Here is a 17267-nt window from a genome sequence, read left to right as displayed (position 1 = left end):
TCCATACTTTAGTAGTTCTGCACTAATTTCGTCAAGGCCAGCAGACTTATTATTCTTTAGGTGATTTATTATTTCTAGAATTTCCTTTGTGGTTGGATCCTCTTCATCCTCTCCTAATATAATTTCTTCACTCTCCCCAGGCTGTTCGGGAGGTACTTTTCTAATTAACAAGGTTCTAAAATGTTCTACCCATCTCTCTTCAGTTTCCTCTCTATATACTAAATGATCGCCATTTCTACTGCGCACCATTCCTTGTCTGGCTTGGTATCCCTTCTTGAACTCAGCCCTCACATTTCCCCGTCTGCTGTTGCTCTCAACTTCTTCCAATTCCCTATTGATCAGCATTCGTTTCTTCCTTCTGTTAGTGCTGTATGCCTCATTTGGGCTGCTTCTCTGCATTCCTCATCAAACCATCGCCCTCCCTTCTGTCACCTTGCCCTGCCGACATTTCTCTCTGCTGCTTCCAACACTATAGGCTTTACTTGGTTCAAACTTACATCATCATCCACCTCTAATGCTGCAAATCTGTTCTCTACTTCAACCTGATATTGCAATCTTATTTCCTCTTCCTTCAGTTTCTCAGTATCTATCTTAGATGTTTGCCCTCCATTCTTTCTCTTTGTTATTAATTTTATACGTATTTTTGCTGCCACAATCTGCTCCCCGGTACGCTCTCACATCCATCAGCGCTGATCTAAATTTCCTTTTGACTAAAATGCGATCAATTTGATTGGTTGTATTTTCATCAGGCGAAAGCCAAGTGCCCTTGTGTTTTTCTTTGTGTGGGAACAGAGTGCCTCCTACTACTAAATTGTATTCTGTGGCTAGTGTTGCTAGTCTAATCCCGTTGTCATTACTACTTTCATGTAAGCTATGCGTGCCAATAGTTCCCATAAAAGCTGCTATTTCTTAACATACTTTAGCATTCATATCTCCCAATATTATCACCATATCATGCCTTTGTACTTTGTTTAAAATCTCCTGAATTTCACCATACTATCGATCTTTGGTATCTTCTTCACTGTCCACTGTAGAGCCATGCAATGTTATTACTGTGATTTTAAACCATTTAGCAGTCATCCTTATTCTTGCTATCCTGCTGCTTATACCCTCAAACTCTACGACAGCAGTGCTTATATTTTTACTGATATAAAATCCAACTCCCTCTTCATGTCTTCCATCTTCTCTGCCACTATAATATTTTACCCCCTTATCCATCTCACACTTCCTAACTTCCAGCCATCTAATCTCTTGTAGGGATTTGTATACCATATCTTTCCAGCTCATTTTCAAGTACATCAGCAAATCCCCCTCTATACAGACACCATACATTCCAAGTAGCAAACTTTATGGGTTTTTTCCAACTTATGATCCTATTCGTTCCTAAGTCATCAACAAGTGGTCCAGGCCTATTCACTTCTTGTACAGTTTCTGTAACAATATAGGTTTTTACAGGAAAAGGTTGTTAGCTTTCCTAACCTTCCCATTTATCCAGGTTTAGGCCTGGCACAGAATCACATCCATGGCTAGGTTAGATAGAGAGGTTAATATGGGGAATACCAGCGGTGATACTGGTAATGATATGGGGATACTGGCGGTGGTGTTAGTGATTATAACGGGGATATTGATAATCACGGCAGTGTTAACAGGGATATTTGGGATAATGGCAGTGACAATGTCGATTATGATGGGGATATTAGTGATAATTGTGCTTATATAGGGGTACTGGTGACAATTTTGGCGGCATTAACAGTGGTAATGAGAAATAACAATGGTGATACTGATACTAACATTGGGGTTATGGTGGATGAAATATGGGACACTGGTATAAATATGGGTGACATTTACGGGGATGTGGAACAAAAAAATGCCATGTATTATGACCACAAATAAAAAGGTGTTTTATCAGAGGATATTTTAAATCCAGGTACAAGGACTACGTATGGTCAAAGTCAAGCTGAGGGAAGTGAAAAGACCCAAAGAGGTGTGCATAATTGAGTGTAACAAGAAACAAAGAGGGGTTATTAACACAGTATCGGTGGAATTACTGAACTGTAATGATACAAATAGGAAATATCAGAACACTTATGTGATAGACCTCCAAGATTGGAATAATGTTAATGGTTCAGTGGCTATTGTAGAGGAGAAAACTGAGTTTTCAGAGGCAGAAATGCAAATAAGAAAGAAAAACTTTAGGGAACATTTAGCTAATGCAGACTACAAGGAACATATTGAAGCGGTAAGCGAACTTCTGGGTGAATTTGGAGATACTGCAGGTTTAAAAGGGGATAAGTTAGGACTGACTAATAAGGTAAATCTAGAAGAGGGAACAAAACCCATTTTTATTCCTGCAGACCGCATACCTTTCAAAATCATAGAACAGGTAGAAAAAGAGGTCAGCAAATGGGAAGAGGCTGGAATTATTATTAAACCTATTGTGTTCCCATACAACTTTCCTTTGTTGGCAGTGCCTAAGAAGGACGGATCTGTCCGAGTATGCACCGTTTTTAGACGCTTGAACAAGAAAACAATCCCTGACTGTTATCCATTCGCGTGCATACCAGACCTTTTTGTAGAAATGGGGGATATAATATTTATAATTCAATTGATTTAGCACAGGGTTTTTTGCAAGTCCCTCTTAGTGAAAATAGCAAGAAATATACTGCATTTTCAATGCCCAAGGAACATTTTGAATTTATGTGGATGCCTTTGGTTTGTCAGGTAGTCTTATGAATTTCACGAGGTTAGTAAACATTTTTGCACGGGCTATTGGGTAAAAACGTCTTTGTGTAAATGGATGATATATTGATTGCAACAGATTCGATCGAGCAACACATGGAAGTGCTTAAGGAAGTACTTAGAAGACTTACGTTAGCAGGATTGAAAAATAAGCTAACTAAATGTTCCTTCTTGAAGAAGCAAATTACGTATTTAGGTCATGCCAAATCTAAAGAGGGAGTTAGAGTAAATGACGATAGAGTCAAAGCAATTGCAGATTTCCCTGCCCCTAAAACGAAGAAGCAAATTAAGTCATTCTTGGGGGATGGCAGGATACTTCAGGAGGGTTGTGAAAGGGTTTTCTAACATAACAGCTCCTTTAACAGATGTGTTGCGGGAAGACAATCAATTTTATTGGGGAGAACTGCAGCAAGTAGTTTAGGACGCATTAATGAATCCCCCAGTTCTGAAATTTCCAGATTTCAGCAAACCTTTCACACTAGTGACTGATGCCAGTTAGGAGGGAATAGTATAGGGGCTTGCCTTATGCTAAAATTTGATGGAAAATTCCATCCGATATCATATTTTAGCAAGAAATTTAGGACAAAGGGCAGCATTGAAAGACTATTGGCTACCGTAGATAAGGAAGCCTTTGCGATAGTATCAAGCTTGGTTCATTTCAAAATGTTGCAAATGGGGAATAAAGTGGAAGTTCATAATCACCACGAGCGTTATTGGATCTTTTTAATAACACCAATCTGTCGCTCAAAAGAGCTCGAGGGATCCTAACTATCAGAGACTTTGATGCAAACCTTAAATATATAAAAGACAAGTTAAATGTACTGGTCGCAGATGCCCTTAGTAGAAGTGTTTATGATATGGAAGGATTTCAAGTTGTGGTGGTTACTAGCGATTCTATACAATGGGATATCAGTCTCATAGAGAAAAGGCAAGATGAGGATGAAATTTTGGCAGACACAAAAGCGTTCCTCAGAGAGGAATCAGTCAGGAAAGGTTATAAGTTATCTTTTTCAGGTTTAGAATTAGAAGGTAATCTGTTGGTTGGGAAAATCAAATATAAATTAAGGAAAAGTGAAAGTAAAGGGGACACAACGCAGATCGTGATTCCAAAAATCCTAATTCCAGTGGTTTTAGATATAGTACATTGGAAGTTTGGTAGCACAGATTTGGGGGTAGAGAAGATGTATAATGAGATGTGTAATAAGTATACTTGGAAAAATATGTGGGCAGATGTGGAAAATTTTGTGAAAAAGTGTATAGTGTACAATGCTTCAAAACCCGCAAGGGTAACTTCTTGTAAATTAGGGTCATGTCCGCTACCAAGTAGACCTTTCCAGAGAATACATATGGATATATTAGGAAATTTTTCTAAATCAAGATACACCCACAAGTATCTATTGGTAGTAATAGATGAACTAACGAGAACAGTAGAAATTTTTCCACTTAAGCATAAAGCGGCCAAAGAGGTAACTAGCATTTTTCAATGGGGTTATCTGCAGATATTGCTCACTCGAGGTTTTGTTGGCCGACAATGGTAGAGAATTTGTAAACAGGACCTTAGACTGTCTAGCAGAAGTCATGGGGATACAGAAAGTAACAATTATTCCATGCAGACCTGAAACTAATGGGTTATGTGAACGAGCAAACAGGAAAGTGCTCGAAGCTCTCAGGAAGATTATAGGAGGAAATGATAGAAACTTGGATAGATATATAGATACAGTTAGACATAGCATTAATACTATAATCCGTGATTCCATTATAATGTCTCCATTTGAGGCATTGTTTGGTTGTCAAGTGCAACACACATTTGATTTGTTGCCTACACCTTATCATGGAGAGGATAGAATCGAGGCATTCACTTCCACAGCAAAGGAGAGACATGTTTGTCTCAGCCGCAATCTCGAGGCTAAGACCCGAGAAATGGTGGAAAGAAGCAACATGAATCATTAGATGTTAAAATTGCTATTGGAGATAATGTATGCCTGAAAATTAATGTGAGAAATTAACTAAATTACAAGTTAAGTCCAAAGGGTCCTTTTAGAGTTATTGAAGAAAAGAAAGGAAACAGATTTGTGGTATTAGATGAAAAGACATGTTGAAGACGGGAATATGAAAGTTGCATTTTTTTCTAGAGTTTGCAAATGGATGACGAAATGTGATTAATCAGTCTTATGTCATACTCTTTTCTTTTTCTTTTGTTCTTTTACTATTTTCTTATTATGTGCAATTGCAGCGACTTGGCGTAAAAACCTGGGGTAATTGTTGTAATAATGGAATAACTGGGTGAAAATGTGGGAAAATACCATGGAGCTGAGAAATATTATAAAGAATTTTTGGGGTGATAACTTTTGGTGGTGATGATTACTGGCAGTGATTTTTGGTGATTTGGTGATTCCTGGTGGTGTTGATTTTTTGGGGACGATTTTTGGTGGTGAATTCCGGTGGTGTTGAATTTTGGTGGCTATGGATTTTTGGTGGTGATCTGTGGTTTTATGAGCCAATGGGGTGGTGACTGTGGTTCTTTGTAGTATTATGGCTCTTAGGGGTGGTACTTGTACATTGTGGTTTTTCGGTTTCCTTGGTAAGGTGGTATATTCTATGAGGTTATATTCACCAGTGGTTCTATGTCGGTATATAATATGTGGTTGATAATAATTTGCAGATTGTGGTTTTCTGAGGTTTATATCCCGACGAGGCGATTTCTTGGATGTTATATATGTGTGGCGGTATCACTAATGGTCTACATTGAGGTATATTTGGCGGAGTTTAAATGGCTTAGCTTGTGTAATAATATATTGGTAATGTATATAATAATAATAATAATAATAATAATAATAATAATAATAATAATAATAATAATAATAATAATGTGGAAGTTACTAACAGGTATCATCAGTGAAAGGCTATACAATTACCTAGAGGAGACAAACACCATCCCCCACCAACAGGAAGGCTGCAGAAGGACAAAAGACCTGCTCCTGATAGACAAAATGGTAATGAAGAACAGTAGGAGAAGGAAAACCAACCTAAGCTTGGCATGGATAGACTATAAGAAAGCCTTCGACATGATACCACACACATGGCTAATAGAATGCCTGAAAATATATGGGGCAGAGGAAAACACCATCAGCTTCCTCAAAATACAATGCGCAACTGGAATACAATACTTACAAGCTCTGGAATAAGACTAGCAGAGGTTAATATCAGGAGAGGGATCTTCCAGGGCGACTCACTGTCCCCACTACTCTTCGTAGCCATGATTCCCATGACAAAAATACTATAGAAGATGGATAACGGGTACCAACTCAAGAAAAGAGGCAACAGAATTAACCATCTGATGTTCATGGACGACATCAAGCTGTATGGTAAGAGCATCAAGGAAATAGATACCCTAATCCAGACTGTAAGGACTGTATCTGGGGACATCAGGATGGAGTTTGGAATAGAAAAATGCGCCTTAGTCAACATACAAAAAGGCAAAGTAACGAGAACTGAAGGGATAAAGCTACCAGATGGGAGCAACATCAAACATATAGATGAGACAGGATACAAATACCTGGGAATAATGGAAGGAGGGGATATGAAACACCAAGAGATGAAGGACACGATCAGGAAAGAATATATGCAGACTCAAGGCGATACTCAAGTCAAAACTCAACGCCGGAAATATGATAAAAGCCATAAACACATGGGCAGTGCCAGTAATCAGATACAGCACAGGAGTAGTGGAATGGACGAAGGCAGAACTCCGCAACATAGACCAGAAAACGAGGAAACATATGACAATACACAAAGTACTACACCCAAGAGCAAATACAGACAGACCATACATAACACGAAAGGAAGGAGGGAGAGGACTACTAAGCATAGAGGACTGCGTCAACATCGAAAACAGAGCACTGGGGCAATATCTGAAAACCAGTGAAGACGAGTGGCTAAAGAGTGCATGGGAAGAAGGACTAATAAAAGTAGACGAAGACCCAGAAATATACAGACAGGAGAATGACAGACAGAACAGAGGACTGGCACAACAAACCAATGCACGGACAATACATGAGACAGACTAAAGAACTAGCCAGCGATGACACATGGCAATGGCTACAGAGGGGAGAGCTAAAGAAGGAAACTGAAGGAATGATAACAGCGGCACAGGATCGGGCCCTAAGAACCAGATATGTTCAAAGAACGATAGACGGAAATAACATCTCTCCCATATGTAGGAAGTGCAATACGAAAAATGAAACCATAAACCACATAGCAAGCGAATGTCTGGCACTTGCACAGAACCAGTACAAAAAGAGACCAAGATTGACAAAGTCAAGAAGAAAGTATCACTCATTGATGTCGCAATACCATGGGACACCAGAGTTGAAGAGAGAGGGAAAAAATGGATAAGTATCAAGATCTGAAAATAGAAATAAGAAGGATATGGGATATGCCGGGGGAAATCGTACCCATAATCATAGGAGCACTAGGCACGATCCCAAGATCCATGAAAAGGAATCTAGAAAAACTAGACGCTGAAGTAGCTCCAGGACTCATGCAGAAGAGTGTGATCCTAGAAACGGCACACATAGTAAGAAAAGTGATGGACTCCTAAGGAGGCAGGATGCAACCCGGAACCCCACACTATAAATACCACCCAGTCGAATTGGAGGACTGTGATAGAGCAACAAAAAAAAAAATAATAATAATAATAATATCCTTTATTTCAGCTCAGGGCCATATACATGGAATACAGAAAATACAGACAGTAACATACTCAATCTAGATACATGAGAAAACATGATAAAAAAAATGAATAATTGACAATTATCCACAAAATAGCTGAGGTAGCATAAAAGATAGTAATCATAGTACTGGTAATAACAGTAATAATATTGGTGAGAAAAAAATGCATTGAGAGTTTTATAACAGTTTAGTGCACAGATTATATAACTTAAATTTCAACAAGGGGTAGAGAATTTTTGGGTACCCGTGTGGTAACAATGAGAATTTCTTGAGGACATTTTTTGAGGTTATGTGGTATCAATGAGGATTTTGAGGATTAATGTGGTTATGTGGTATCAGTGAGGATTTCTCGAGGATTTTGAGGATTAATGTGGTTATGTGGTATCGATGTGGATTTACTGAGGATTCCCCAGTGAGGATTTATAAGGATTTGGGCCTAATTTGAGGTTAGTGGTGGTTTTGGGGTTTACGAAGCTAACTGGACAGGGCAATCAGACTCTTCTGATTGGGGATGCGTTGAATAAACAGGTTGTTTGTACCGACAAGGTTGTGGTGTCTCGGATGACACTAATACTTGATATTTTCTTTTGGAGGCTTATACTGCTTTCAGGAATTCTAGATGATAACATTCCATGGTGGGGAATTTTAAGGGGTCATTCGGGAAATGATACTGATATGTTGAGGTGGTAATTTATGTGGGAGATAGAAATAAGAGTCAACATCATGTTTGATGGAGGTTAGTTGTATAAACATTATGGGCTTTTGTTGATGTACTTGTCAGACAAAGGATTAATTGTGAGTGGTCAGTTAGTGATAAAAGTTCTCCTAATAAGTTTTAAAAAGGGGCAGTAGATAAAGGCCATATTTATTTTAGTGAGGAATTTCAGTCTTTAGTAATTGACTAAGAGGTTGGGTATGTTAGTTCATGAGAAATTCGAGTGTTTAAGTACGAATTTATTTCTAGTAATACATAGACTTGTAAGGGGGTCAGTTAAGACCTATAAATTACGAAATACGGACACACGATGACTTTTGAGAATTCCCAAGCTCACAGAGTGGCGACAATGAAAACCAATTAGGATCTACAGCGCCAGATGTTTGGTCTTCACACAAGCAACGAGATCACAGATCGCTACATCGTCAATGGCTTGTGTAGAGTCATCTCAGTATAATTGCTGGGACAAATCAGAGATCTACGATACTTCTACGAGACGGGTGCAAGACGCAATAGCATGGAAGTCGCGGAATATTTCAAGTCAGCAACAAGGAGGCGGTTACGATTCTTTCATTGGAAGACAGCGAAACAACAGTTTATCAACGAGATTGTTAGGATTCTTACAGTGGTAACAGACCCTTAATTAATAGTAACTCATGCAGAGTCGTTTCGGAATGGTTTATGGTGCTCAACCGACGGATCTACATTTCATCGACAAAGGGGTTCGTGAAACACTTACATGGGGATCACGAGACGGTTACGGTTCCTCCTACATTGGAGACAATTACGGTTCCGCAGCTAGAGGATAATGGAGAGGACGAATTTTTCTTCGCAGAACGCTACACAGTTCTTGTGATTGCTGTTTTGGTAGCGATAATGATGGTCACATTGTGTTGCAGGGGCCATCAAATTTGGATGCAGCTGACGGGGTAGGAGAACCCCAGCAGCAGAAGTCGCTCTAAATCATGTGACAAGTTAGAAGACCTTATATACTATTTTCCGACCATTATATTCCAATGAGAAATATATTATCACATTTTTTCCCATTTCCGGGGCATTGGTCAAAATGTTCTTTTTATCCAGAAAGTATTTAATAACTTCTAATTTGTAATAATTCCTTTCAAAAAAATTTTAAAAATGTAAAAAATTGCCATTTTTACGCATCCCTGAATAAATGTCTTGTATTTATTGTGATGAAAATGTAATATTTCTTTGCCATTGTCTAAAACTACTTCATATAGTGTAGATAAACATGCCATGTCACAATATACAATTTTGTGTATGATAATATGAACACAAAATTTATGTTCCATTTAGGGAACGTTGGATGGTTTTAATACCTAAATCAGTGATTTGTAATAAACTTGCTAAAGAAAGGACTGTTCTTTCATGGTTTTATAATCCTTGATTGGTGTAATGATTTGTGGAATTTCTTGACTTTATGATCCTTGCTACAGATTTGGATACAGTAGATGACTCCTACTGTCATTTGTTCTACAAAAGAGAAACGTCACCATACACACTTTTGACGTGGAGGACTATCCAGCTCTTCAATATATTGGTATACCATACAGGTAAGTATCTCTCTCTCTCTATCTCTCTCTTGATTCCTGACTTTTTTGCAGCAGTGAGGAGGCTTACGGGTTAGTAGCACAGCTTTTGTGCGGCTGACCCATGTAATTTCGTCATATGTATATATATATATATATATATATATATATATATATATATATATATATATATATATATATATATAGGCAATATAAGGTGGAGTAATATACATACATACATTCATATATATATATATATATATATATATATATATATATATATATATATATATATATGAATGTATGTATGTATATTACTCCACCTTTTATTGCCTAATAATTACTTGATATTTACTCATGTATTCAGCAATAAAATGCTAAAGATCACAAAATTTTTCTTTTTTTACAGACAATGGATGCACCCTCGTTTTATGGGCATCGCAAAGTTACCAAAATAACTACAATGCAAGATGCACTAGATATGGCCGAGTCTTCCAATAACAGTGTCAAGACTGTCAAGACCACTGGCGTTATAGTATACAGCTGGTCCATGGCTGTGTGTGGCACGTTACCTCGTGGGAAAACCAGGATTCATAACGTAAACGATAGTTACAGACATTAACCAGATATACAAAGATGATCTCAATAACCCTATAACGCTACGTGCGTGCCATTCATGATGGCGACTTAGAATCATTTATATTAACTGCTATCAGTAAAGGTATTACTATCATTACCTTATAAATGTTGATAAGCAAACCCGTCAAGACTTAAATTAAGGTCAACCAAGTCACCTGTCCCCATCACCTTTAACCCCCACCTTGTTATATCCTTCTATCCCTGCACCTCGTCATGGTCAGGATTTCAATGTCTTACAGTTATTATGAGATTGCTCTGATGGATGTTTTTTGGAAGGTAAAATAATGCTCAGATGACAGTATTTCATACGCCATTATATTTTCCAAATGTTACAATTATTTTATTTAAAAAAATAAAAACATGGCTATGTAAAAGGCTAATGAACAGGAGATATCGAAAGTGGTGGGTTTCTTGAATAGCTTGGAGAGGGAAAACCAACAAGGTGTGTTGGATATTAGCCATTGAAGCCACGAATAGAGGGGAGTGAGTGAGCAAGTGTGAGCCGGAGGGTGGGGTTGGGATGGCTGTGGGGGTTGGAGTGGGGGGCGGTGATGGTTAGCTAAGACGTGACCGATCTGGCCAGGTCTAAAGACTATCACCAAATAAGTTGAGACACTAAATAATATGTTAATAGTATACGGTTTGCAACACCTACCTACTTTATACCTCACTATCATTATGTTATTAACGCACCGATGCACACATTTCACTGCATTTCATTTTACATAATTTATTTTCACAGAGTTTTGGAAATAATATAATAAATATTCTATAATATAAGAAATATAGCAAATTGAAATACTTTCTTTAAGTAGCCTAGATGGTTGTGAGGGGTGGAGCCAAGTGGCCCATCACTCTCAAATACTGGTAACTCAACCAAGCTATGCCATAAATACAAATCCTGTAGTACTAGATTAGCATATCTTATAATGTGTTCTTAGCATACATTAACTGATAAAATAATATCCTTGCAAAATTGATGATTTGATGACTGATACAACCCACGGCTACAAAACCTGGTATGTAACATCTTTGTGACCAGATTCGTATATTATTGGTAATACAAGTAATTATAGTCTAGTCAATCTATGGCATAAATAGATAGAGCCTAGAACAAGTTGGTAGAGTAGCCATTTACGGTTTTGTGATCCTTGGCCACATCCAAATAACATCTACCATTATTAAAATAGTCAATCCAGGCGATTTAAGACAGAGGACAGAATGAGAGAGAGAGAGAGAGAGAGAGAGAGAGAGAGAGAGAGAGAGAGAGAGAGAGAGAGAGAGAGCTGCTTATAGGATAAATAAGAAGGATATTTTCGTCTGAATAATATTAATATGAATAGTCAGTTTCAACAATATTTAAATAATTTTTATTTAGAAAATGTGATAACGAGATTTCATAATAATTATTTTCCAAAAAAATATATCATAAGTTTCTTAAAGCAGAAGATCTCAAGAATATCCGTCAGATTAGTAACTAAACAGGAATAAAAGCGCTCTCTCTCTCTCTCTCTCTCTCTCTCTCTCTCCATATATATTTCATTCAATATTGCATTTCTTTGCGTGATTACAGTAATTTCCCTCCCCCTCCCTTTCGAACCATTCTAACTATGTACAGGTTGTTTGAAGTGGGCCACTTTCAGGGCAAGAAGGGCATGATCTCACCGAGCTAGGCCTGGCAGGGCGACACCGCTTTTGTAACTGGGTGTACATTTTTTTTTTTTTTTTTTTTTTTTTTTTTTTTTTTTTGTCATTTGGGAAGCAACGTTGTGTGAAGGGTAACCTCACTGGCAGCGTGGTGCTGTATTGCTGACCCATACAGGATTGTCAATGAGTGTGACCTTTTTAGGTTAACCTAATGATGCCTTATTTTGCCTAAAATTTAGAAATGTAATGTAATGTTTTCCTTTTCATATGTATGTTATTTATCATTTTAATAATATGGGATAATGATGTAATTTGCCGACTCACATATTCGCGGATTTCTCTCTGGAACATACACCCCATTATACGTGGAAAATGTGCCTATTCACGTTATTTTCTATGATAATATCCACAAATATAAATGCACTTTTTGTGATAAAACTATTAAAAAAAGTATAAAAATTTTTAGTTGGGTTTTCTTGAGTTTTAGCTTCCAAAATAGGCAACTTTAATCGTTTTTATGGGGCTGCAACTATTCGTAAGTTCTAGCTATTCTTGGAGGGTGGGGGCGGGGGCAGTCTGGTACGCATCCCCAGCCAATACGGGGAACACAATATGTATGTGTATACACACACACACACACACACACACACACACACACATATATATATATATATATATATATATATATATATATATATATATATATATATATATATATGTGTGTGTGTGTGTGTGTGTGTGTATATGTATATATATATATATATATATATAATATATATATATATATATATATATATATAAAGATAGAAGCCATGAAGAAAAGTGAAACAATGGAGTGTGCTGAGAGATCATGCGACTTAGCAGTAAGCATATTTAAATAAATAATTTACTTTGGCAATCCCGATATGAAATTTCTATGAATAATATAAATATATTTTGACAAGTCAAAATTCCTACCACAAATATTTCTATACTTTATCTTATTATTTATCACTTAAATATACAGAAATGAATTCACGTGCAAATACTTAATTTCTCCAAGTTACTTACTTGAGCCAGTCAATAAAAGATGAATTGATCCTTTCTATGTTTATATGTGATGCAAGTACAGTGTGTCCAGACAATGTCCAATTCGTTAATGGATGATTCTGCATAGACCAAGTATTCTTTTTTGTATGTTCAAGATGTTCTGTCTTGCATATGTTTTGGTAAGGCAAACAGAGCGCTACCTGTGAGGATAGAGAGATGTAGATAAGAAATTTCCTTAACAATTTTTGCTTCAGACATTCAAAGATGTTTCTTTTATTGATGCATTATCGACTGTCAAATTTCGCTGTCATTCCAAGCTGGGGTAGGGAGTCCCAGTAATACCAGCCAAGGGTTTTTATATCTTGAGTCTTCAAACCAGATGTTTATCAACCAGGAGGTTATAAAGAAAGCCAAGTAATAATTAGATGCTGAGTGGACTAAAAACCTACAGTTCTTAGGAAGCCTGGAAAAGTCCTTAGTAAATAGTGAAAGGTTTTCACATACTGCATTTTCAGTTTCAACTAGGTCACAAAATTACAGTTCTTGAGAAATAATGGAAAGTATTCACATTATCCATTTTCAGTTTTAGCTAGGTCACAACATTGCTGTTCTTAGGCAGTAATGGAAAGACTTCACATTCAACATCTACAGTTTAAACTAGGTGGCAACAGAGTTTTTAGGAAATACTGTAGTCTTCACATTCTCAATTTTCAGTTTAGCTAGGTCACAACATTGTACTAAATATTAGAAATTTTACACATGTTACATAATGTCAGTCCTTGGAGAATACTGGATATTATGCATATTTTTCAATTTCAATTTTAGCTAGGTTACAGCATAGCAGTTCCTAGAAAATACTGGAAAGTCTGCACATTCTCCATTGTTACTTTTAGCTAAGTTACAACATTACAGTTAATAGGAAATACTGTCCTGGAGAGTCTTCACATTCTCCATTTTCAGTTTTAGCCAGGTTACAACATTATACTACTTAGGAAATACTGGAATGTTTGCACATGTTACAACATTACAGTTCTTGGGAAACACTGGAGAGTCTATAAATTCTCCATTTTCCGTTTTAGCTAGGTTACAACATTAGGTCTTGGTATATGCTGGATAGTTTATGCATTTGATATTTTCACTTTTAGCTAGGGTACAACATTACCTTTCTTAGGAAATACTGGACATTCTGCACATTCTTCACTTTCACTTTTAGCTAGGATACAACATTAGAGTTCTTAGGAAATACTGTAAAGTTTGCATATTCTCCATTTTCACTTTTAGCAACATTACAACATAACAGTTCTTTGAAAGACTGGAAAGTCAACACATTCTTGAAATACTGGAAAGTCTGCACAATCCCCATTTTCGGTCTTAGCTAGTATAAAACATTACAGTTCTTCAGAAGCTCCATTTTCAGTTTTAGCTACATTACAACATTAGAGTTGTTGGGAAATACTAGGAAGTCTGCACATTCTCCATTTTCAGTTTTAGCAACATTAGAACATTACAGTTCTTAGAAAGACAAGGAAGTTCTTAGGTAAACTGTATTCTCCACATGCTACCATTTTCAGTTTTTGCTGTGTTAGAACATTACAATTCTTGGGGAATACTGGAAAGTCTGCACACTATCTATTGCCAGTTATAGCTACGTAATAACATCATAGGTCTTAGGAAATACTGTACGGTCTGCACATTATCAACTTTTAGTCGTTTCAGCTTTAGCTAGATCGCAACATTACAGTTCTTGGAAAATACTGGAAAGTCTGCATATTCTCTCATTTTGGTATGAGCTAGGTAAAAACATTAGTTATTAAGAAATACTGAAATGTCTGCACATTCTTCATTATTAGATTTAGCTGGAATAAAAAAATTACAGTTCTTAGGATATACATACTGTAAAGAGTGCATATTCTCCATTTTCAGTTTTTTTTAAGGTTTCAGTTCAGTTAGTTTTTCAAAAGACATTATCGGCTCCTGGAAAGCATGACCCCGTACCAATACAAAATTGGCTTAATCTAATACTACTGCTACTACTTCGAAAGACTGGAAAATGTGCACATTATCCATTTTTAGTTTTAGCAAGGTTACAACATTAGGGTTCTTAGGAAGAATGGAAAGTCTACACATTCTTAATTTTAAGTTTTATGTAAGTCATAATATTAGAGTTCTTAGGAAATACTGGAAAGTCTACACATATTCCATTTTCATCTTTATCTAGGTCACACCATTAGAGTTCTTGGGAAATACAGGAAAGCCTGCACATTCTCCCTTTTCTGTTTTAGCTAGGTTGCAATTTTACAGTTCATAGTAAGACTGGAAAGTCTGCACATTCTCCGTTTTCAGTTTTAGATAGATCACAACATTGTAGTTCTTAGAAAATACTAGAGTTTGAATCAATTTCCATTTTCAGTTTAGCTTGGTCACAACGTTACAATTTTTAGGAAATACTGGACAGTCTGCAAATTCTCCATTTTCAGTTCTAGCTCATCATCATCCAGGTGCCATATCCTCAAGGACGTCGTCATTCCTCTCTCTTTCCGGCTCTCCGCAGCAACTGAACTGTTGACATTCTTCCTCCGTCATTCTCAACAATCCATCCATATATTTTTGTCTAGGTCTTCCTCTCGGTCTCCTTCCATTGATTTTACCAGTGAAAGAGAGATGCTCTAGTTCTGGTCTTCTCACTATGTGACCCACAAACCCCATTTGTCTACCTCTCACTGAGGCCAAAAGCTCTCTTGCAACGCCTACTCTCTCTAATACTTCCTCATTAGTTTTCCTTTCTGTCCATGATATTCTTAACATCCTTCTCCAAAACCACATTTCTGCAGCCTGTAATCTCTCCTTGTCTGCCTTCCTCAAAGTCCAAACAGACCAAACAAAACATTTCACAAAACTCCTCCTTAGATTCATATATATTTTCGAGTTGGTGACTAATTTCTTGATCTTACCAAATGCATCTTTTGCCATGAATATTCTCTTGATCTCTTTTTCGCATTTTCCATCACTTGTGACAGTGCATTCTAAATAATTAACACTCGGTTTGTTTAATTGCTTCAGCATCAATTCTTATATCTATTCTTGTGGGTATTTCATTCATGGTAATAGCCATAACTTCTGTTTTCTTAATATTTATTGAGACCTCTTTCTCTGCTTGATTGTGTAAAGTACTGATTAAAGCTTGAAGTTTATCATGGGAGTCCGCAACAATTGTTGTATCATCAGCATATTTGATATTATTAATATTAACTCCGCCATCCTTAATTCCTTCCATATATCTGAGATCTCTCATTATCATTTCACTATATAAATTGAACAGATCAGGTGATAACACACAGCCCTGTCTTACACCTCTCTTGATGTGCCGAGTCTCTGATTCATCATTTTCTACTTTCACTGATGCCTCTTGATTGCAATATAAATTCTTTATCAATCTTAGATCTTTCCCATCGATATTTATCTGTTCCGGCATCCTTATAAGGTCTACATGTCTATCCCGATCAAAGCCTTTTCATAGTCAACAAAACAAACATATAGATACTTTTTCACTTCTATTGCTCTCTCCATCAACATTCTCAAAATAAAAATTGCATTTCTTGTCCCTTTATCGCTCATAAAACCACATTGTTCATTACCAATTTCTGGGAGTATCTTATTTCTTATTCTCTTCCAAACATTCCTTAATATGATATTTGTGTTCTGACTCATGATACGGATAGTCCGGTGTTTATTGCACTCAAGTGTTCCTGGTATTTTTAGTATTGTGATAAATGTCGATATATACATCTGTGTTGCAGGCTCTCCATCTTCATATATTCCTTCCGCTATTTCCATCAATATATCAATGACGTATTCTCCCACAGCTACCAACATCTCTGCTGCTATTCCATCATCACATGTTGCTTTATCGCTTTTAATTTGTTTTAAAGATGCCTCTATCTCTGATCTGATTATACTTGGTCCCTCTTCGTTGTCATTCAAATCTAGATGTTATACTCTATCGTCATCAAATAATTCTCCAATGTATCCCGTCCATCTTTCTAATATTTCTTTTGACTCCATTCCTTTAGTTCCATCCGCATTTTTTTTATACCAGTGCTGAAGTTTCTCTTCTTTTTAAAAGTAATTTCTTTCACCTTATACTTTCTCCGTGCATCCATTCTATCCAAACCTTTCACCTCCACAAATCTCATCCATCCATTTCCCCTTTACCTTTG

General features: G+C 36.8%; 1 protein-coding gene across 6 annotated transcripts in view; it reads right to left on the bottom strand.

Moving 5' to 3' along the window:
* LOC135216728 (uncharacterized) overlaps nucleotides 1–17267 on the bottom strand; it is a 481792-nt gene that overhangs the window by 283967 nt on the left and 180558 nt on the right. For all 6 annotated transcript variants that reach the window (XM_064252201.1, XM_064252232.1, XM_064252208.1 and 3 more), the window contains exon 9: nucleotides 13072–13250. In XM_064252201.1, coding sequence (XP_064108271.1) covers nucleotides 13072–13250 — 179 coding nt within the window. The remainder of the gene's footprint in view (nucleotides 1–13071; nucleotides 13251–17267) is intronic.

Source organism: Macrobrachium nipponense, chromosome 19, assembly GCF_015104395.2.
Source record: "Macrobrachium nipponense isolate FS-2020 chromosome 19, ASM1510439v2, whole genome shotgun sequence".
NCBI lineage: Eukaryota > Metazoa > Arthropoda > Malacostraca > Decapoda > Palaemonidae > Macrobrachium > Macrobrachium nipponense.
This window is presented reverse-complemented; position numbering and strand designations above follow the sequence as displayed.